At 31.2% G+C, this 23,052-nt stretch overlaps 1 protein-coding gene across 11 annotated transcripts in view; it reads left to right on the forward strand.

The window, feature by feature from the left end:
• Nucleotides 1–23,052, forward strand: part of LOC142325044 (uncharacterized) — a 65,676-nt gene that overhangs the window by 15,222 nt on the left and 27,402 nt on the right. For 10 of the 11 annotated variants that reach the window (XR_012756472.1, XM_075366323.1, XM_075366317.1 and 7 more), the window contains exons 4-5: nucleotides 6,264–6,410; nucleotides 21,850–21,978. Coding sequence is in view for 10 of the 11 variants with exons in the window: in XM_075366323.1 (XP_075222438.1) it covers nucleotides 6,264–6,410; nucleotides 21,850–21,978 (276 nt within the window). In the remaining variant the exon portion in view is untranslated. The remainder of the gene's footprint in view (nucleotides 1–6,263; nucleotides 6,411–21,849; nucleotides 21,979–23,052) is intronic. The other variant, XM_075366320.1, reaches the window with a different exon arrangement.

The following is a 23,052-nucleotide window of genomic DNA, read 5'->3' on the forward strand; positions in this document are numbered from 1 at the left end:
CAACACTAGACCAACCCGGTGGGTTCTTACCTCTGGCTGCATAAAAGAAACAGATGATCAAAGGTTCCATTTATGGTAGGTCAGGTGAACTGAATTGTCAGATGGCTGTTACATGCATGGTATTTTTCTGATGTGAGAAGTATACAGGTTGTTAGGTGGATTTCCCCTGATCAGCATGTTATGAAGTTTCTTTCTGGATGTAGTGCTTTTTGAGATATATTGGTTTGGTTTGATTAATTCAGTAATCAGGGTGTGTGTGGGTGTAGTGTATCCACACTGCGAAAGTGGACCAGAGCAGAGAGAGAGAGAGAGAGATAGGGTATGTTTTCATTAGAAGCTTATTAAATTTGTGAATTTTGAGTAAATTGAATTGTAGGACAAAATTGTCATTGCTGAAATTAACACTTATTTTGTTGGTTTGAGAATAGTATTTTTAGTGTTAAATAGTATTTTTAAGACCCAGTCAAGTAATCATTCGAGTGCATTGTCTAATTGAAGTTAGATATGGGAAGAATTTTTATGTAAAACCTTTGGTGTCTGAGGAATGCGTGGGGATCATGCTTCCGCGAATCAGTTAATTTGATAGTTGGGAGTTGTAAGCTATAGTAGGTGGTCATGATTGGAAGAAGCTGTATGAAGGTGATAGTAAGTTGGATAAATAAACTGTTGGAAATGTTTGCTGAGACAAAATATTTCCTTCTTGGAAAGATTTCCTTCTTCAAAATATGGCTTCTTGGAAGTTCAGGATGGTGTAAATATTGTTTGATATGTTTTGACTGTCATTTTGCCAAAGATACTACAGAAATATTTTACGTGGTGTCTAAAGTAGTAATTGGTCAAATGGTTAACAGTATTTCTGTTTAAGAAAAACAAAATTGTAATTTGAATGCCAAAAATGTTATGATTAACAACTTTATAAATTTGCTAATAGATGTGGTGGATTCTTGTTTTCATTTTTTTGTTTCTGATAGAAGTTCTTCAGTATTTTGGTTTGATAAAACAATGGATTTCGTGGCGATGATTAGACAATTAGGGTCTTAGATTTTGTTTTTAATGTTTTCTGCCGCTGAATTTGTGACCCAATTTGTTGGTAATTTTGGTTAAATTACAGAAAAATATTAATATTTCTGAATAGGAGACTGTGCAAAAGCCAAAGGAAGAGAAATTGATTTAGTTGTGTTATGATCTGGTTATTGTTTTCAATATTGTGACCATAGATTTGGTGGATAATTTAATTTGTTTAAAGTAGAAAATCTTTGTATATTTGAAGAGCACTCTGTGAAAGATTATTATAAAAGAGATGAATTTAAAAAAAGAGGTGCCCATCGGCATATGTTATTGTGGTTTAAAAAATCTGTTGGAAGATAACATGGAATCTGAAAAAAATTGTTCGGCTTTTATAGATAGATTCATTAGTTGTAATAAATATTTACATGCTACAAAAAAGCAGGAATAAGAAGATTTATCGATTTTTCATTCCTTTTTTCACGGTGAAAGAAACTATGATATTGCTGCCCTTCAAGTTTGATAAAGATTATGAATGATATAAAATCCTCATAGATCTGTTTAATAAAATTTGAAAATATTATGTTAGTTTGCTATGAAGCCAGTTAATCATATTTCAACATTTGACAAATTTTTCACATGTTTGAAATATCTGAAGTTGATTATATTGAGCATAAAAGGAATAAGCTCCCAAAAATTCAAGTATTTCTCATGCATAATTTGAAAGAAATTTTTATTAATAATTATAATAGTTTGACTGTGCATTTATATCAAACAAATATAGGGACTTACTGTCTATAACTGACCCCCTATTCTGTAGCACTGTATATAGAATATTACAAAAATAAATGGGAAGACAAATTATCATCTTTGTTTCCATCAAGATGTCTCCATCTTTATATTAATAGGCCTGCCAAATTAAAATCTCTTTGTTTGCCAGAATTTGTTGATGGTATAATTATTCTAAAAGCAGTCCTCATTAATATAGGTCTGCTAAGGTAGATGATGTTTGTGAGTTGTTACTTATAGTGCTGATAAGAATTTGTATTCTGTTGGTTCGGATGTAGAAAATGATCATGTAGGTCGATGTCTACAGGCAGATTGACATCTTTTGTGAAAAAGCACCTTCAAAGTTGAGTTATTAGATTTTATTTTTCATCTAGAGCGGAATAGCATAAATTATTATTGAATAATAATAACTTATTATTCAATAATAAGTTATTAATAGAATCTGATGTATTCTATTTGGAAAAATGAAGAAACTGATTTACTGAACATTGAAAATTAAGTTTTAAAAAGATCTTGTTTAATTTAATTTATAGAATATTGAATACTCATTACTTCACGCTTGTTTGAATGAAAACAACGATGAACTGTAGTTCAAAATAATTAGATTGCGGTGTTTGATTATAGAACTGAGGAGGGTGGATTTTGCAAGGTGATCAGTTTAATGACCAATCAAATAAAAAAATAAATCGAACATTTTTTATGATTTAAGGACTTCTCATATACTGGCAGAAGATACTATTTAAATTAGTTGAAAATGTGAAATAAAAAGAAAAACTATTTTTGTTTATGTGCACTTTGTGCTCTTAAAAAGGTGAAAAATTGTATTATTTGGTCGGAGTTTTTTTTTTTTTTATTGATGATGCGGAGAAATACCAGTTACGTACTCCCCCCTGCATAAGTGGAGGAGTGTCAGATTCGTACAGGTTTGGCTAGATGTTATTAAGACCTTATATGTGCCCACATCCTACCAACTAAAACTCCTAGTTCACCGTTTCTCCTCACCCGAGGTCGGATCAGCAATTAAGCACTATGCGACCCCAGGGGCGCCTTTGAGTTCAGGGAGTTAAGAGTGCTTGTGCTTCATCACAATCACCTATCCACACAGGTGCAGACAAACAATGACTCCGCAGAGGACTGTCTATTACCCCCTTCGCTCTCTGGTCCAGCTCTTCACCTGATCTCAGGACTTTTTTAACGTCAGTTCATGACTGTTCATCTCCTTACGATTTACTTATCTGTCGCATGATGTTAGCCATGAAATTTGCTATTGTGATGAACCATTCTTCGTTATCCAACATTTTGGAGATTATGTTATTAACTTGAAGTGGGCATATGGATGCTTCACATTCCTGTCTCTCGTCACAGGAACACTCATGCTCAGGGGTGTCAATTTCTGAACAGCAAGGACACTCTTCATTATCTGCTCTTCTCCTGTAATATAAATACGTCTTGAAAGCTTCATGGCCGGTCAGAAACTGGGAAAGCCAATAACTCAGCTCCCCAAACTCCCTCCTGAACCACGGCACAATATGCGGGATTAGTCTGTGAGTCCATCTACCTTTGTAAGTGGCATCCCACCTTGTCTGTCAATCATTCATCGTGATCTCAAAAGACTGCTTTTTGTCTTCTCCATCATAAATTCTTTTACAGTGTTCAGCAAGTTGTTTTAACAGTATAATTTCGGCAATTACCAAAGTGGCTTCGGTTGAATTTGAACTGTATGCAGCTGCTACCCTTAGAGCCATTCAACGTTGCATAATTTCCAGAAGTCAGCAATTATGTTTTATATTGATAGCCCTGTGCCAGACCGGTATTCCATATGAGAGAATAGAATTAACAACATGTGTGTATAAATGCTGCTTAGATGTACGCGGATCAGCGACATTCGCCATCAGCTTACTTAGATTTCTGACTGCCCACTCTGCACATAGATATACCTCTTTTGTGTGCCTCGTAAAAGACCTCCAGATGTCCATCCAGATCCCGAGATATTTAACCGCATTCTGAACTTCCACCTGGAGCCTGTTCACTTGTAGCTTAATATTCAGAATTCTCCTACCTGTCATGAGCAACAAGGACGTTTTCTCTGGATGCAGACAAAGACCTTTGTCTCTCATCCAGTCTTGGATTTTCAACACTGTCTCTCCTGCAATCCTATTTACTTCATTCCAAGTTCTCTCTGTAAGCAGTATAGCAATATCATCAGCATAAGCTAATACTGTAGCTCCTACCGGGAAGTCTGTGCTGGGTAACCCATCACATACCGTATTCCACATTGTGGAACCCAACACGGTTTCTCCGGACCACATCTGACTTTGAATTTTATTGTCCTATCCCCTGTCATATAGTTTGGATAGGTAATTCTGGATCAGTCTTTGCAAAGAGCCTCATATTCTTTTATCTCTGATGAATGCAAAAATAGACTCCCATTGAAGGAAGCCAAAAGCGTTCTTTACATCTAATGTAACCAACACAGGTATTCACCTGGTCCTCCGTGTTCTGGCAACAGCCTGGTCTGCCCTTTCAATAATAAAATTTGCCGCATCAGTTGTCAATCTCCTTTAATGAAAACCGTATTAGTTTTCGTGAAAACCACTGTTTGCTACTACATCATCAAGAATTCGTTTAGCTATCATTCTTTCTAGCAGTTTGTATATATTGTTATTCAGTGAAATCGGTCTATAGGCTTCGGGTTAATGCACAGTATTAGGCTTCCAGATCAAAATAGTTCTGGTTTCTTTCCATGACCTTGGAATTTCTCCACTTATTAATATGTTATGAGTTGGGAAAAGTGTTTTGATAGATGCAATTTTTCAAAGTATAAGCAGAACAGATTAACAACTTTTGAAATTCAACTTATATATAATAATCTTTCAGAGAGCCAGTAGTGTTATTTCTGGCTCAGACCTGGACAGTATTAAGGTATTAATTTGTGCACCCACTGGTAATACTGCATTTAATGTTGTGGTTGTTTTTTACACAGCACTTTTGCTTTGCATATCAATCAGTATGATGCAGACTTGTCTCATTTGTTTGGTAATGTTGTCAATACACATCATACAAAAATTACATGACATGAAAGTTATAGTAACTGATGAAATTAAAGTAGTTGTAAAAAGAATTTTCAGAAAAAATCATTATCAAATAGATAATTTATTATCTTCTTCACAGTGCAGTATTTTCACAAATCACGTCAAATTTTTCAATGTATGTTACCCTTTGGATTTAAAAATAATACCTTTACTTTAATTTAAAAAAAATTGAAGTGTTATCCTGAAACAAAATTAAATAATTTTAATGTTTGCTACACATTTTGAATTTGATTCTTGTCTTAAGGAATCACATTAGCTAACAGTTGTTTCACTATGCAATGTTAAATAGCATGAACTGTTCCCTGTTGTATAAAAAGGGACTTTTCATATTCCAGAGTATCATCATCAACTTTACTGGAGATTTCTGAAGGTTGGGTTTTTGAATTTTTGTCGCTTACTCTCATGTTCATAGTGGTAGATCCATGTCACCTCAGTGGTTATTATCTGTATCTTAAATGTGTCTCCTTCATTTTCATAAAATTTTAAAAGCTTCTGGGAAATTTTTGTAATTCTCTTTATGTCGGTCAGTTGATATTATTTTTTGGAAGGGCAAAGCTTACTTTTCGATTGTTCATCATAGAAGAAATCCTTCTTCAGTCCATTTGTAGCTCTTGCTTCCACTCAAACAACTCTTTTTGTTTACTGCTATATTCTATGAATAAGCATTGCTCATTCCACACTTTGTGAATTGTGAACATTTATTTTTAGATTTCTTCTTTGTGGAATCAGATACAGGAGCACTGATTTTAAATTGACTTTATCACAACCACAAATAGCTAAATAAAACAATAGTTCAGTAAACTAATGATATAATTTTATAGTTTGTAAGAGAACAGTCAGAGTTACAATAGACATGATTGGGAGGAAAACACAGATTTCCCATTTCTTTTTTACTTTCCCTTATACATTCTTTGTATGTGAGATATAAAAGCCTGCAACATGTTATAAGTATCAGTGGTTTGTGAAAGTGTTAAGCTTTTGAGATTTGAGGGTTAGATAATTTTATGTATTTTTTTTCTTTAAATAAAGAAGTTCTTGTGTAAACTTTACTGTGTGCTATAATTAGTCAATTTTCTTTACTGTGCGTTAAATATCAAAGTTTGTACAATTCAAACAAGAAACAAAATAATGATGATAGCTAAAAAACTAAACATTTTGTTAACTAAAAACTAAAAAAATTAATAAAATGATGTCCTAATGTAGTTTTAATTTTTAGCTTTTTTTAATTATTAATTTTTAGCCTTTTTTAAGTTAAACAATCTGTATTAATTTATAATAAAGATTTTTTTTTCAATTAAGGTGGTTCGGTACCATTGTTTTTTGTGAAATTATTGTTAATTATACTAGAATATCAGTTATATGTGATCTTTTTTACAGAATTTGCAGGGGCTTGTTGAGAAAATATATGTAAAAATTGAGCCACAAGATTTAATTCTTGATGATTATAAAGATGGTGATGGTGATAATAATTATGATGGAATGGAAGATGTGGGAAAGGAATATGACAGTGAAATTTCAACTAAGGTAATGTTTGTTGCATGATTACTATTTATAATGTTTCCTTTTTCTGTAAAAAAAATTAAGTAATTATAGGTATGGTAGTATTGTAATTTATTCATCTTTTAGCATCTTTAAATTGATGGACAGCTTATTTCCATTTTTATCTATAATATTTACAGAACAATTAATAATGAAGTCCGATAATTTTCTTTTTATTATATGGCAACATAACTGACATAAATTGATATGGTTCAACTTTTAATACTGTTAGTTAAATAGTATCATTGGCAGTTAAATACAATGAAATCTCTTAGATGACTGGCTTTAGTTGTAGATTATTTTGGTCTGCTATGGGGGTTACCTTGGAGAAAATGACAACTGTAAAATTTATTAGTATAATCAATATAAAGTTATTGTTAGTATAATAGCTTTATATTATTCAAGACTATTGCGATGTGTTAAAGGAAAATAATGAAATAGAACTACAGTTAGTAGGTTTTATTAATGATTAATAAAATAGTCACCAGCAATCTAGGTAATACATTTGTAATGCTGTAAAAACAGAAGGAAGTATAGATTTAATTTATTATTTATTAAAATGAAATCAGTATATCTTAAAATAATAAAAATGTAGGTCTGATGTACACATTACATCAGACCTAATATTCAAGGGTAGTGTCATTTTTTGCAAACTTACTAAAATAATAGATTTTAAAATTAACAGATTGATGATGAATATTAAATATATTGAATTGAACAATAAAATAAATAATTTAATAAATAATCAGACAAAACATAACATAATATCAAGGAATATAACTAACTAATCATGAGCACACATTTGGTGAAGATATACTAAACACTATAGACATTGATTTCAATAATGAAGAGATTAATATTATTAAACACTTGTTTAAGTTTAACCTACCAGCCTTAAATAAAAATAAAATTGTCAAAAACACAATTATTGGTGAAGAAAATAATCTATTTAAAATTGATAACAGATAATAAAAATAAAGAAATAATTTCATTAATGCAATTGATGGTATTAAAAATAATAAAAGCTTGGATATCAATAGTAAATATTCTAATAAAAACTATAATACATTTACAAAAATATAAAAAACAAGTTAAAAAATAATAATGCATTTATAGTCTAATCAGACAAAACTAACAATCCAGTTATCATTAATAATAATGTGTATTTAGATAAAATAACCAAATTTATAAAAGACAATAAATTTTCAGAAATAAAGGATCAAACTAATAAAATCAAAAAAGAAATATCTTATATTAAAGAAAATAAATACTTAATCAAGGATGAATACACCAAAAAATATTTTAAAATAACTAATACTAATTCTCCAATATTAAAAGCACTACCTAAAATACATAAAGAAAACATGCCCATAAGACCCCTTATAAATTATGTTAATACTCCTACATATCAGTAAAGTAAATTTTTATCTAATAAATTAAAAGAATATATTAAAACTGAGAATATATACAGTTTAAAGAATAGTTACGAATTAATAAATATGATCAATGATATAAATATAATTTATACAACCAAATTTATAACATTGGGTATAAAAGATATGTACACAAACATCGACACTAATAAAACCATAAATATAATTAATAATACTCTAAATGAATTAAAAATAGATAAAAATATAATTTATGAAATAACAAATCTATTAGAATTATGTATTAAATACAAATGTTTTAAATTTAATAATAAATATTATAAACAAGAAAAGGGTCTAAGTATGGGATCTCCACTTTCTGCTATTTTAGCCGATATCTTTATGAATGAACTATGCTCATCTTTAGAATGCACTAACACTGACATCCAGTTCAATTAATAAGCATCAAATTATTTTATATAAAAAAATATTTGAGGGCCTGAAAAGCAAAGGGGTTCAAGTGACGTTTCTTACATTTTGAGAAAAACTAGTCTAAAGTTACTTGTTTATAATAAATTCTGGGATAATCTTTTGCTGTTTACCAATTTATTTTTGGAATCTAGATATGTCTAGTTGTTTTTATGTATAAATATTATGAAATTTAATGAAGACTACATGTCTCAAAGTATTATTGCTGCTAAAAAGTTACTTGGACCTCTTTGCCTTTAATATGGTTTTAATAATAAAAACACTTAGTCAAGTATAAAAAGCTTTAATAAGACAGTAAGCAAAAGTCATTGTAATAACTTAAGTACCATATATATATTGTTAGACATTCAGGTTAATTGAGCCTCCTAATAGTCTGAATCAAGCACACCATCATCATAATCTTCATCCTCTGCATCCTCTTCACCATCATCTGTGTCATCTCCTGCAGGTTGAGTTACAACTCTGATGCTCCATGAGGCAAGCTCCTGTAGTACTCGTGATGAATAGGTGGTATGAAGGGTAACTAGTATCAAGGGCCCTATCGGGTCCTTGTATTTGGGTTGATTGGACCTTCATACAAAGGTTTGAGCTGAACTACTGTCATTGGCGGTCGGCCAGTTGTCTGCTTCAAGGATAGGTTGTCGAAAGGCAAGTCATCATTTGCTGTTTCTTTGTAGTAAAGGGTAAGAGGAGATGTCTTTTCAAAGTGGAGCCATTGCATTTTCCTTATGCCTTTTACAGTTTTACCTTTCATGTGCTTGAACATTTCATCAATAGATTTAAAATCTTCCTGGCTCATTTCAGTAACGGTAAATTTTCGGCTAGCCTTTGACACAAGAGTAAACCAATCCTGAGGTACAAAAACAAAAGAGCTATTCTTCTTGCATTTCTCAATAAGAGCAAAATCTTGATCACATTCGAGAAATGAATGTCCACTTACTAAGAACTTGTGGTCTACTGTTTCTATTTGGATGTTGCTGACAATGAAACACCAAAATTTCACAATGTTTTTGTTTTTGTTTTGGCCTCCAGCGTTGTCACTGAAAGCGTCCAAGTGTTTAACAGAAAAAGGAAGTGCTTTTATATATTTTAAAAGAAAAGACATAATCTCTTGTGAGCTTCTAGATCCCACACACTCTGGCCACATGAACATTGTAGCTGTTTTGTTGCTTAAGTTGTGCTCTCCCAAATTGTATGTCCACAACTGACGTGAATCTAACAATTCTGGTAGTAGTTTTTTATTTACAGGCAGAGGGATCCAAGTGTCACTTGTACCCCTTTGCACTCAACAGATGTTTGTTTCTAGTGAGTAGTTATATCCATTGCCACCAGAAAGCATCACTGAACAGGCAAATCACTTGGATCTCTTTACAGCTAAACTTTCCTATGTTTCTAGTTTAGGTTGCACTGCTCAGATTCATTTGTCAAAAAAAAATCACTTGGACCCCTTTGCTTCTCAGGCCCTCATTTTATATAAAAGGTATGTGGATTACATCTTTATAATATATAACCAACAATTTAACAATGAAGGAAATAAAATAATCAAAGAAATGAATTCTTGAAATAATAATATTAAATTCACTTTAAACAGAGAAAATAATATCATTGATTACCTGGACATAAAATTTAACAAAAATTTTATCGCTAATAAAATCTATATAGACATTTATAGAAAGCCAACCAAATAGAATGCTATAATATATTTTAAATCTTTTCATTCTTGGAGTCAGAAAATGGCAATCTTTAATTCATTAATTTATAGAGCGTTAAAATACTTAAATGAAATATGATAATATAAATTGAATAATGAAATTAAAAATATTAAATAAATATATAGCTTTAAATAACGGATATGATACTAAATTAATAAATAAATTATACATCAGAATAAGGAATAAAATACACAAAGGAAAAAATAAAGCTAATGAATAGTAATATAATTGAATACGATAAAATTGAATACAGTATAAATTATAATGAATGACAAATTGTTCATTCCCCATAAGAATTAAAGAACATATTAATTAATTGTATTATTAAAAATAATAAAGAAAAATCTATTTTCGCTAAACACATTTTAGAAACTGGACATAATTATTATAACCCTAATAAATATATTAAAATATCAGAATACACTAATAATTATTATAAAACCAGTATTTTAGAAAAATTTCATATATATTTGAATAATAATTAATTAATGAATGAAGTGGTCAAATTCGATAATGATATCCTTTATAAACAAATTATATAATAATTAATTATTAATAGGTTGGCACTGTTTCTTTTAATATTAACTCTATTTAATAATAGTAGTAAACATCTTACAGACATGACGTTACAGTCTTATTGACGTACAAATTAATTTTATTTCTTGACGACCGACTATTATGAACATCACAATTTTTAATTTAAATATGATTATACATTTGAATTTGAATTAACTTCTTATGGGAAATTCCTGATGATGGAGTAACAGCTCTGAAAGTACAAGGATATATATTTTTTAAATTGTTGGTAAGTGGAATTTTAATTTATCCAATTATACAGAAGAAAGTATGTAAAGCATTTTATAAAAAATACACACAATATGATAATACAGATAATAATACACATAATACAGATAATTCTTTAAAATAAATTTGAATAAAATTGTTTAATAAAATAAATGTAATACTTAAATAGATTCTTTAGAGAATAATCTTAAAATAAAAATTGTATTTTTTAACAGTAACCATTTCATGCTTATTGTAGTGTTCAAGCAATGAAGACTGCCAGCTTGTTTATATGTTCTAGTTAATCATTTTCTTTATAAAACAGTTTGAATTTCATGCAGTAAATCAACAGTCTTATTTTTCCTTGTATTACAACTGAATTGTTTAAATTTGTTAGTATAATTTTCAGTTCATGTAAGGGAACAGGGTATTTTTTCAGCTTCTTCTTTTGAGGTTCTTCTGCTTCTTTCGAATGGAAGCATTGGCAAGCATTTCCAGAATTTCTTTCTTCCAGTCATCTTCATTTCCATTTCATATTGATGTTAATACTTATCTGCTGATTTGTATCTATCAACTCACTTCAATTTTGATATTTGTATTTTCTTTTTAAGGTAATGTATAGTTGTACTTTTTTCTGCTCTATTATTATGTATACTGTTCTATTCTTATATTCAATTACATGTCATTTTTAATCAGTTGATCTACATTTTTTCTACTGCATTGGTAAGTGCTATCAGAGTAGGTGTTCTATAAGATTTTTGTTGAAGCTTAAGTGATTGGATTATGCTGAAATCTAGTGGTTATGATTTACAAGTTGCATTAGCCAGTAAAAACTTTAAATTTGTGTATCTTTTTAACTTTACTTCAGTAACATTTATATTTTTAAAATGTTCCTGGTAGAAGGTTTTGTTTTTTTATTAATGATAATTCTTTTCCCTCTACAGCATTGTACATAACATCACTTTATCTTTTTTGTCCCATAAGAATGAATGTTGCATAGAACTTTTGCATGTCAATGACATAGTATGCAACACTGAATAAATTAAACCTGTTTCAACAACATAAATATCCTTATATTTTTTTTATTTTAACAGCAGTTGTTGCAAATACTCCTCTTTACAATGTTCACTGAAATATTCACTTTCACAACCATTGTTTTGGTGACAGACATTTTATAGCCAACCACTTATTTTTTTCAAAATCTTTCTTTTCTTTTAAAATTTTGAGTTTAACCGTATTGTTTTGCTGCTAACTTCTTTTTGGACAGACCACAGATAGAATGTTTAACAACTTTAATCTTGGGTTTTTTTTCAGTTTAATTTATTAATTGTTTTTTTCTTTTTTGGCAGACATTTTAAATAGAAATAATAATTAAGTTAATGAACATTGAATACTATCTTTTATAATGAAGTAGTATTTTGGATGAAAAAAGATTCTGTTTTCCTAACATGATTACAGTGGCAGAGGTAAATCAGATAATTTGCAGTTCTGGTAGCAATGAATTAACCTGGTTTGGATGGAATTACGGTAGAGCTCCTTGTCTACTTTTGTCAGAATTTGTGTTTGTACATTGACTAGAATTTTAATAGGATACTCTTTGCTGGCTATTTCCATGTTTGTCAGAAAGGTGTTCTAAAATTGTTTTGGTAATAAGAACCCCATCGTGAGCACCTCTTATAGGCCTTGAGTTTACACTTCAGCATGGTTATGGCAATTTTTGCCATACATAAAAAAATACATAAGCATGCTGAAGTGTAAACTCAATACTCGCTGATTGCAAGAAGTATAAAATTACAACTATGAATTGCATTGGCATCTATTAAATATTGATTTTGTTGTGTATGAAATAATTGGGGCAGACAACAAGCGATAATATTGGGAGTTAGGAGTTCAATGACTCTTGTAGGGTACAGTATCATATATTTTTATTGTAATCGGCCTTGTGTGACAATTTGAACAAATTGAAGTCTCTGCTTCATCACTAGGTGTAAGACAGGTTTCATTACAAACAACATCCTACTACTGGTCTAATTTATTCAATACTTCTAATATGAACTTCAGCCATTTCTCATTCCTCAGCCCTACCTAAATTTTCAACATACTCAAAGGTACAGCTATGGGTAAATAGTAACTGAAGTAGGAATTGCGAAAACAAAATTTCTTTTGCAAAGTTTATTAAATACTATACCATTTGTAGTCCCACCATTTACAGAAAATTCACAAACTGGTAAGCCGTATGACAAGCTTTTCTCTTTCAAAATTTAAAAGGTGTGATTCTGTTTTGTCAAATAAATCTATGTTCATATCACCAACAACAATGACTTTTTGACATGTCAAATACCTTTTTTCAACAGTATAGTAAATTGGTCCAAAAACTATACTAGATGATTTATAATAAATGCGTATAGTACACTGATTCCATAAAACACTAATCAGATTTACTGTTAACGACTTGTTTTATTCAAAAAACTATTTCCATTTGCCCTTGCCAAATATACTCACAAATTCCATATCCAGCCTTCCTGCATTGTTGACAACTGACAGAAAACAAATTGTAATTTGGTATTTCAAAATATTCTTGATATAGATAGGACATTTCAATCAAAAATTAACAATTCGCAGCCAGAAAACAATTATCTTGAGTAATATCCAAATAATTTTATACAAAAAAATATTATGAAAAATTAATGAGTTTATCTTACAAAAATGTAAAATTGATTATAAGGGGCCAAGCTGTAAGTAAATGCCTGATTTCATTTTTTGCTTTATGTTCTTTTTTGTTGGAGCAACAAATTTACCAGTAATAAACAAACCTAATTTCTTAATGCGTCTGAGGCCAATGTACATTTCACTTTTACTCATTTGTGAACAAACCTCAACATTAACAAAAGTAGCTCCTTGACTTTAGCGTACAGTCAGACTTTTGGCAGAAACTGTAGTAATTTATCTTCTATAGGTACTGCTTATATGAATTTATTTATTAAGTTGGACTGTTTGTTTTCAGATTCAATTGGTGTCAGATTTTCATTAATTATTAATTGGTTTTATATTATAGTTTTACACGGATGCATTTTGGAACTCACTGTTGAATTTTCAAACAGTAGCCACAAATAATACAGCACTGTTTTTGCATACTCTAAGAAAGATTTTCTTTTTGTTAAATCAAATCTTCACATGCACAACTTAAGATACACTACTTTAGCATAACTAAATTTCAATGAAATGGATTAGTAGCTTTGGAGATTTTTGTGCCATAAAATTTTATAAATTGGTCTTTATGTAGGCCATGCTCTTCTTCACAAAGTCTGTACATTGTTTGTGATTTGAATGAAATATATTAAGCCTGTCATGAATTTGACATAGAACTTTTAAGATAAAGGCTGATGTTGCTACTAATAATCCTTAATTGGAAATCACAATTTTTTTGTATAGAATTTTCTATAATTTGTTTTATTAAGAATTTGAAATTTTTGAGTCAGGCCTTTTTTTTTTTTTTTGTCTTCAGTCATTTGACTGGTTTGATGCAGCTCTCCAAGATTCCCTATCTAGTGCTAGTCGTTTCATTTCAGTATACCCTCTACATCCTACATCCCCTACAATTTGTTTTACATACTCCAAACGTGGCCTGCCTACACAATTTTTCCCTTCTACCTGTCCTTCCAATATTAAAGCGACTATTCCAGGATGCCTTAGTATGTGGCCTATAAGTCTGTCTCTTCTTTTAACTATATTTTTCCAAATGCTTCTTTCTTCATCTATTTTCCGCAATACCTCTTCATTTGTCACTTTATCCACCCATCTGATTTTTAACATTCTCCTATAGCACCACATTTCAAAAGCTTCTAATCTTTTCTTCTCAGATACTCCGATTGTCCAAGTTTCACTTTCATATAAAGCGACACTCCAAACATACACTTTCAAAAATCTTTTCCTGACATTTAAATTAATTTTTGATGTAAACAAATTATATTTCTTACTGAAGGCTCGTTTAGCTTGTGCTATTCGGCATTTTATATCGCTCCTGCTTCGTCCATCTTTAGTAATTTTACTTCCCAAATAACAAAATTCTTCTACCTCCATAATCTTTTCTCCTCCTATTTTCACATTCAGCAGTCCATCTTTGTTATTTCTACTACATTTCATTACTTTTGTTTTGTTCTTGTTTATTTTCATGCGATAGTTCTTGCGTAGGACTTCATCTATGCCGTTCATTGTTTCTTCTAAATCCTTTTTACTCTCGGCTAGAATTACTATATCATCAGCAAATCGTAGCATCTTTATCTTTTCACCTTTTACTGTTACTCCGAATCTAAATTGTTCTTTAACATCATTAACTGCTAGTTCCATGTAAAGATTAAAAAGTAACGGAGATAGGGAACATCCTTGTTGGACTCCCTTTCTTATTAGGGCTTCTTTCTTATGTTCTTCTATCTCTGTATTTGAACCCTAATTTTTTTAAAATGCTGAACATTTTATTCCAGTCTACGTTATCGAAAGCCTTTTCTAGGTCTATAAACGCCAAGTATGTTGGTTTGTTTTTCTTTAATCTTCCTTCTACTATTAATCTGAGGCCTAAAATTGCTTCCCTTCTCCCTCTACTTTTCCTGAAACCAAATTGGTCTTCTCTTAACACTTCTTCCACTCTCCTCTCAATTCTTCTGTATAAAATTCTAGTTAAGATTTTTGATGCATGACTAGTTAAACTAATTGTTCTGTATTCTTCACATTTTTCTGCCCCTGCTTTCTTTGGTATCATAACTATAACACTTTTTTTTGAAGTCTGATGGAAATTCCCCATTTTCATAAATATTACACAACCAGTTTGTATAATCTATCAATCGCTTCCTCACCTGCACTGCGCAGTAATTCTACAGGTATTCCGTCTATTCCAGGAGCCTTTCTGCCATTTAAATCTTTTAATGCTCTCTTAAATTCAGATCTCAGTATTGTTTCTCCCATTTCATCCTCCTCAACTTCCTCTTCTTCCTCTATAACACCATTTTCTAATTCATTTCCTCCGTATAACTCTTCAATATATTCCACCCATCTATCGACTTTACCTTTCGTATTATATATTGGTGTACCATCTTTGTTTAACACATTATTAGATTTTAATTTATGTACCCCAAAATTTTCCTTAACTTTCCTGTATGCTCCGTCTATTTTACCAATGTTCATTTCTCTTTCCACTTCTGAACACTTTTCTTTAATCCACTCTTCTTTCGCCAGTTTGCACTTCCTGTTTATAGCATTTCTTAATTTCTGATAGTTCCTTTTACTTTCTTCATCACTAGCATTCTTATATTTTCTACGTTCATCCATCAGCTGCAATATATCGTCTGAAACCCAAGGTTTTCTACCGGTTCTCTTTATTCCGCCTAAGTTTGCTTCTGCTGATTTAAGAATTTCCTTTTTAACATTCTCCCATTCTTCTTCTACATTTTCTACCTTATCTTTTTTACTCAGACCTCTTGCGATGTCCTCCTCAAAAATCTTCTTTACCTCCTCTTCCTCAAGCTTCTCTAAATTCCAAAGATTCATCTGACACCTTTTCTTCAGGTTTTTAAACCCCAATCTACATTTCATTATCACCAAATTATGGTCGCTATCAATGTCTGCTCCAGGGTAAGTTTTGCAGTCAACGAGTTGATTTCTAAATCTTTGCTTAACCATGATATAATCTATCTGATACCTTCCAGTATCACCTGGCTTTTTCCAAGTGTATATTCTTCTATTATGATTTTTAAATTGGGTGTTGGCAATTACTAAATTATACTTCGTGCAAAATTCTATAAGTCGGTCCCCTCTTTCATTCCTTTTGCCCAGCCCGTATTCACCCACTATATTTCCTTCCTTGCCTTTTCCAATGCTTGCATTCCAATCTCCAACTATTATTAAATTTTCATCTCCTTTTACGTGTTTAATTGCTTCATCAATCTCTTCGTATACACACTCTACCTCATCATCATCATGGGCGCTTGTAGGCATATAGACGTTAACAATCGTTGTCGGTTTAGGTTTTGATTTTATCCTTATTACAATGATTCTATCGCTATGCATTTTGAAATACTCCACTAATTCCTACTGTATAACGCCTTCGTTGGTAAAATATTTCAGGCCATTTCTGTAAAATTTACATGTGATTTTTAAATGGTGTACATTTTTTGAAACTTTGGGGTTGGCATTCCCATGGCCCTTGCCTCTGCAGTTTTTCTTCCCACTACACTGGGCAGAACACTTTACACTATACACTACACCAAGAACAATACACAAATTACAACATATGCCCCCTTACACAACAAAATTCTGCACTACTTTCACTTACACTTGATGGTCTTGCAACATCTTACGAAACACAACCATAACGTAAGGTGGAAACTATCATGCCGTTGGGTGAATGGCTCTACATAGTGAGTCTCGAATGATCTCCTCTGTGCACCTGGATGAACAAAGTTGTATTTAGTTGTAGCACCAAATGCATGCTCTCTGCTGGAGTGGTCCATTACATCGGCGGTACTCATGGAACCATAGTTACTTTCTAGTCCACAAATAAATCATATGATGGCGGTGGTCCATCTGAAAAAACCACCAAATTTAGTCTTGTGAAGAGGCCTCGTTCAGAATTGTCTTATGAGGATAATAGTCTGGCAGAAGAGAGTGCATTAAATCCTGATGCATTAAGTCGTAAATACAAAAATATCTGATTCATTGTTTTCTGAAATAATCAGGAAGGTGACTTGCTTAATAAGCTCTCACCTTTCCTAATGTTCCCCTAAGAACATTAAGAAGTTATGAGATGGATTGATTCTGATCAAAACATATAATGACGAGCGGAGTCGATCTCTGTTACATCTGACTAATATGGGTGGTATAAATATAAGTGCAGAATGCCACAAAACTATATATACGAGCCAGAGAGTAAGTTTTTGCAGAGATCCATTAGATATGAATGTCACTGAAATAGCTAATGAGCTTCATTCCCCAAGATATTGTACAAGTAAAGTGTGTAATGAAATGGCAGAGCGGAATGGAAGAACCTACACCCTCCCTTATTTTGACATTTAACCTTCCAGTACCACCAGAGAAAAGTAGATTATCTATCAGTTCGAGTATGACCAATGCATACCCAACCCTTGGCGATGTTTCATACTGAGGGTATGGTCACACTATAATGTCTTGCTCAAAATAGTGATCTGTGCTCGATGTGCTAAGGAAAGCAACAGTGACATTCTGCCAAGAAAATGAGAAATGTGTGAACTACAGTGGATCACATACAGTTCGCTTCCAAGATTGCCCCGCTTTTAAAGAAAAGGCAATTCTCAGAATCTTTACAAAGCTGAAAATATCTTTTCCAGCTGTATGAAGAGAATATAAAAAATTAATCAACTTTTGTAACTTGGTTAAACCTGATATCTCTTTTCCCACTGTGACATCTAGCAAAGCTCCTTTAAATGCAGGTGACCAGCAATGCAAATTCTGCAGCAAGTTAAAATATCTTATGCAAATTTTATCTGATCACTTCATGTACAGCCACTAAAAGAGGCTGCCACTAAAGAGGCTTTATTAATTTTAGAGGTTACTAAAATTAATAAAAAGTCGATAATTGCAACCAGTGAAACCAACAGTTCGATCCCTCTGAAATTTTCTGTTCCTAAAGTTTTACTTTTGTGTACAGGAGTAAATATAAAGCCACTAAATAAGCTCCCTGTTAGGGAGCCTACACAACCACCTCTTCTGGGATGTCGTCTGCAACTTCCCATTTATCGAAATTTCACACTCCAACACCACATACACTCAATGATATATAGTAGAGGCATCTCCCTACTCCAGAGCATCGGAGTTTTTTAAAACAAAAAATTTGAAAAAGAAAATCGGTCATCTATAAGTAATTCTTTCATATATTTATCTGTATTTCTGTATGTAACTACCTTTCTTTATGAGCATTATTCAGTGGAATATTAGAGTTCTTCGGTCCCGCATTGAAGATGTTTAGTGTTGATGCATGCACATGAACCATTAATAATGTGTTTCCAACAAACTCATCTATTACAACAAGGTGCAGTAACATTCAGAGGCTATATCTGTGAGAGATAAGACTGTCTTGTAGACAGTAGAGAGAGTGGTAGTGTTGCTATTTTCATGTGGCTACAAGGATACCACTAGCTATCTTCATTCCTGCTGTTACTGTAAAAATCCCAATCCCCTTTAAATTGCGTATCTGCATTTTATATTTCTCATCGAACTGAGTTCAGTGCTGTAGAAATGTCAAATCTCCTCACGCAAATCCCATTGTCATTAATGGTATAAGACTTCAATGCCCACCATATTTCCTGGGGCGCTCATATTTCTGCTCTTCTAGAGGAAATATGATAAACAGAGTGAGACAAGACTTGGACCTTTGTCTACTGAATGATGGATCATACACATTCATATCCTCATCTTCTGGTACACTGTCAAACATCAACCTCTCCTTATGCTCACTGAATTTACTTCATCCTAATTGGTCTGCTTGTGACTACCTTCATGGCAAATTATTATTATAGCTTTTGGTGTTGATTACAAGGAGAAAAGTCCATGGAGATGGATTGCTGAAAAGGCAGATTGGAACAATTACCATAAAGCCTCTTCCCATCACAGTATGATGATGGTGCAAATTCCCTTGACAAACTTACCTCTTTACATCCCTGATACTTGACAGTGCTAATAGATATATCTCACAAACATCAGGAAATTCAAGACTTGAACATAAAAAAAATTTATGATAAATAAATTTAATAATGATGATGACATCGGCATAATGAAAAATATCAGAAGTTATTAATGAAATAAAATTTTATATACATTTCATTTAAAAAAAAAGATGTATATCTGTAATTTAATACTTATTAAATTACAGATATACAAGGAAGTTATGTGGTGCCCACATATCTGATTTTTTGTTTTTATTTATATGTTTCTTTTAAATAATTGTATCATACTACTAAGATTCTGACTGTGATACTAGTTGTAAGTTTTTTTTTTGTTTTAAAGTAATATTATTAGTTAAGTTTTATTTCATTTTTAATATTTTAGTTTTTATGTTAGTTTATAGTCTTTATGTTTTCTGAGAAAAGCCCTTTACATCCCTCTCGAACTTTGTTAAATTGTATTTACTTTTAGTTAATTTAATTTAGCTTATTTTAATTCTATGTTTACGGGTGTGATATTAAGTTTAAATTATTTCAAGAAAATTTTTAGCTGTGATATTAGTTGTAAGTTTTTTGTTTATATTTTAGACTGTTTCTAGTTTTTGTTATTTTTTTTTATAAAATCTTTTTATTCCAGGCATTACATTATCATATACAATTAACATGTAGAATCTTATCAACGATTGTAAACATATTACACCACTGATCTTTCATTCATAAAATAAGTGTAAAGTAATGTGCTATTATTATGGTAATTCAAAGATTAAAGTTTAAAAACCCATTATTTTTATTTGATCTTAGGTAACTGAAATATCCTTATTTTTCAATATCATCCCCTCCTACTTCTATTTTCTTAGTTCATCATTTTACAAGGTTACAAATTCCTTCATGGAAGAAACATTTTGGTCTGACATACCAGTTTTGCATTGCTTATAAGATATCATCAGAAAAAATTATTTCCTAGTAATCTTTCTTTCAGTGAGAAAAAAAATTTAAATTATTTGTAGCCAGATCAGACTCCAGTGGATGGTCTAGATCTTAAATCTCCTAGACCATCCTTTGCTTAAAAGCAAAGTACTATCTTGTTGGGCTTATAAGGTCGAGTTAAGTGTTATCCTGAAGCAAAATTACACTTTTAGAAAGTTTGTCACACATTTTTGATTTGATTATTGTCTCCAGGAGTCACATTAACTCATACTTGTTTTCAGTATTCAATGTTGTAACTTTAGGGTGAATGAATAAAAAGTGGACTTTTCATATTCTAGAATATGAAATATTTATTCATCATCATTTTCCTGGAGATTTCTGAGGCCTGGGTTTTCAATTTTTTTATCTCTTATTGTCTGTTCTGTTTCTTAAGAGAGTATCCTTCAGATTCAAAACATTTCAAAAGCTTCTGGGAAATTTTCAAATGATGATTCTCTTTGTTTCTTAATTTCTGTCAGTTGATATTGAAATCTGTGATCATACTCTCTTAAAAAATCTAATGAATTATCAATAATTTAAAATACTGAGCCACAACTCAATTCAGTAATAACTCAGTTGCAACTTCATCAAGTTTAATTTTTTAATTATGTTGAACTGCTTCAATATTGTTATTATTCTTTGAAGCGCAAAGTCTACTTTTCCATTGTTCATCACAGGAAGAATTTTTTTGTTATCTAAAGTAATTAATCCATTTGTAGCTCTTACTTCCACTCAAACAACTGTCTCCTGTATTGCTGCTGTATTCTACGATAAGTTACTCATTTTGTCTGTAGTAAATAAGAACATTTATTACATCTTAGATCTTTTATTTGTGGAATCAAATAAAGGAGAACTGATTTTAAATTGAAACACAGCCAAAAACATGTAATTAAAACTATACATCTAACAAAAGATAATTTTGTTGTTTATAAGAGGAGTCAGTGTTGCAACAGGCATTTCATTGGAAGGGAAATAAAAATTTCCCTTTACTGTTTTACTTTCCCTTTAAAATTCTTTGTAAGCATGAGATAAAAGCTTGAAATATGTTTGTATTGGAGATTGGTGACATACGCATTTGAGATTTAAAGGTGAGGATATTTTTTTATATATTCTTGTTGCTGAAATTTTTTTTAAATTAGAAATTCTTGTGTCAACTTTACTTTGTGCTCTTATTAGAAAATTTTCTTTACAGTACATTAAATATCAGTGTGTATGGTTGAAAGAGTCTTAATTTTTTAATAATCTTTAACATGCTATTTTGTTAAATTAAATAATTTATATTAATTTATAATAGTTTTTTTTTCCAATTATAGTAGGTGTACCATTATTTTTAGTGAAATTATTGTTAATTATATTATCAGTTTATCAATAAGTTATCATTATTAGTTTTCAAGATAACCTTTTACTGAATTTCCAGGATGTTGTTGAGAAAATATATGTCAAAATTGAACCACAAGATTTAATCTATGATGATTATAAAGAAGATGACAAGTATGATGGAATGGAGGAGGTGGCAAATGTAAATGATGGTGAAATTTCAACAAAGGTAATCTTTGTTGTATGATTATTATTTATATAACTGTTCTTTTTCCATAAAAAAACAATTGAGCAGTTACAGGAATCAATATTATTGTGAAAAATTTATTTATTTTTTATTATCTCTAAATTGATGGATAACTAATTTCCATTTTCATCTATAATATCTAAAGAACCAACAATAATAACATGCAGTAATTTCCTTTGTATTAAATGGCATTATAACTGACATAAGTTCTCATGGTTTATTCGTTAAATAGTGTAGCATTGGCACTTAAATACAATGAAATCTCTGAAGATGACTAGACACAGTTGTAGATGATTCTGATCTACTGTGGAAGTTGTTGTCTTGGAGAAAATGACAACAGTAGATTAGATTTCTGTAGTAACAGGTTTACATTATTCAATGCTATTGCAATTTTTTAAAGGAAAACGGGAAAAGAAATACACTACTTCATTGCTAGATTTGAGTGTATATATATATATTAAATAAAAACACAAATGAAAGTTTGAAAAACTGAACATTACAAAACTTCACAAAATTTAACTTTTCCCTGTACCCTTTTCTTCCCTTTTTCCCTTCTACCCTTCTTCTTTTCTTCCCTTCTCTCTGTTTCCCTTTTTCCATTAAAAGAAAAATATTTCTTTTCATGTAACTAATATAATTCCCCTTTACATTGATACACTTTTCCCAAGTGTAACAAGTTTTTGCATTCTGTGACTGAAAATTTCTGATGATCTTTCTCAGATCCAAGTGGCCACAGCTTCCTTCACCTCTTCATTGTTGGTGTAATGATTACCTTTGAGATCCCTCTTTAGATGAGGAAAGAAGTGGAATTCACGCAGAGCCAAATCTGCTGAGTATGGCGGATGCGGAATAGGCTCAAACTTCAGCTTTTGAAGCGCCTGTGTAGTGGCTTTTGTGGTGTGTGAGGTTGGACATTGTCATGTTGCAAGATTATGGGCATGTTGGTCTTTCAAATGTAACATACTTTTCGTCTGAGGTGTCTTAACATCTCATTGTACCGTTAAGAGTACAGTCATCTCATGTTCCAGATACTCAGCCACATAAACGTGTTTGGCA

This window comes from Lycorma delicatula, chromosome 5 (assembly GCF_047948215.1).
Source record: "Lycorma delicatula isolate Av1 chromosome 5, ASM4794821v1, whole genome shotgun sequence".
NCBI classification, from domain to species: domain Eukaryota; kingdom Metazoa; phylum Arthropoda; class Insecta; order Hemiptera; family Fulgoridae; genus Lycorma; species Lycorma delicatula.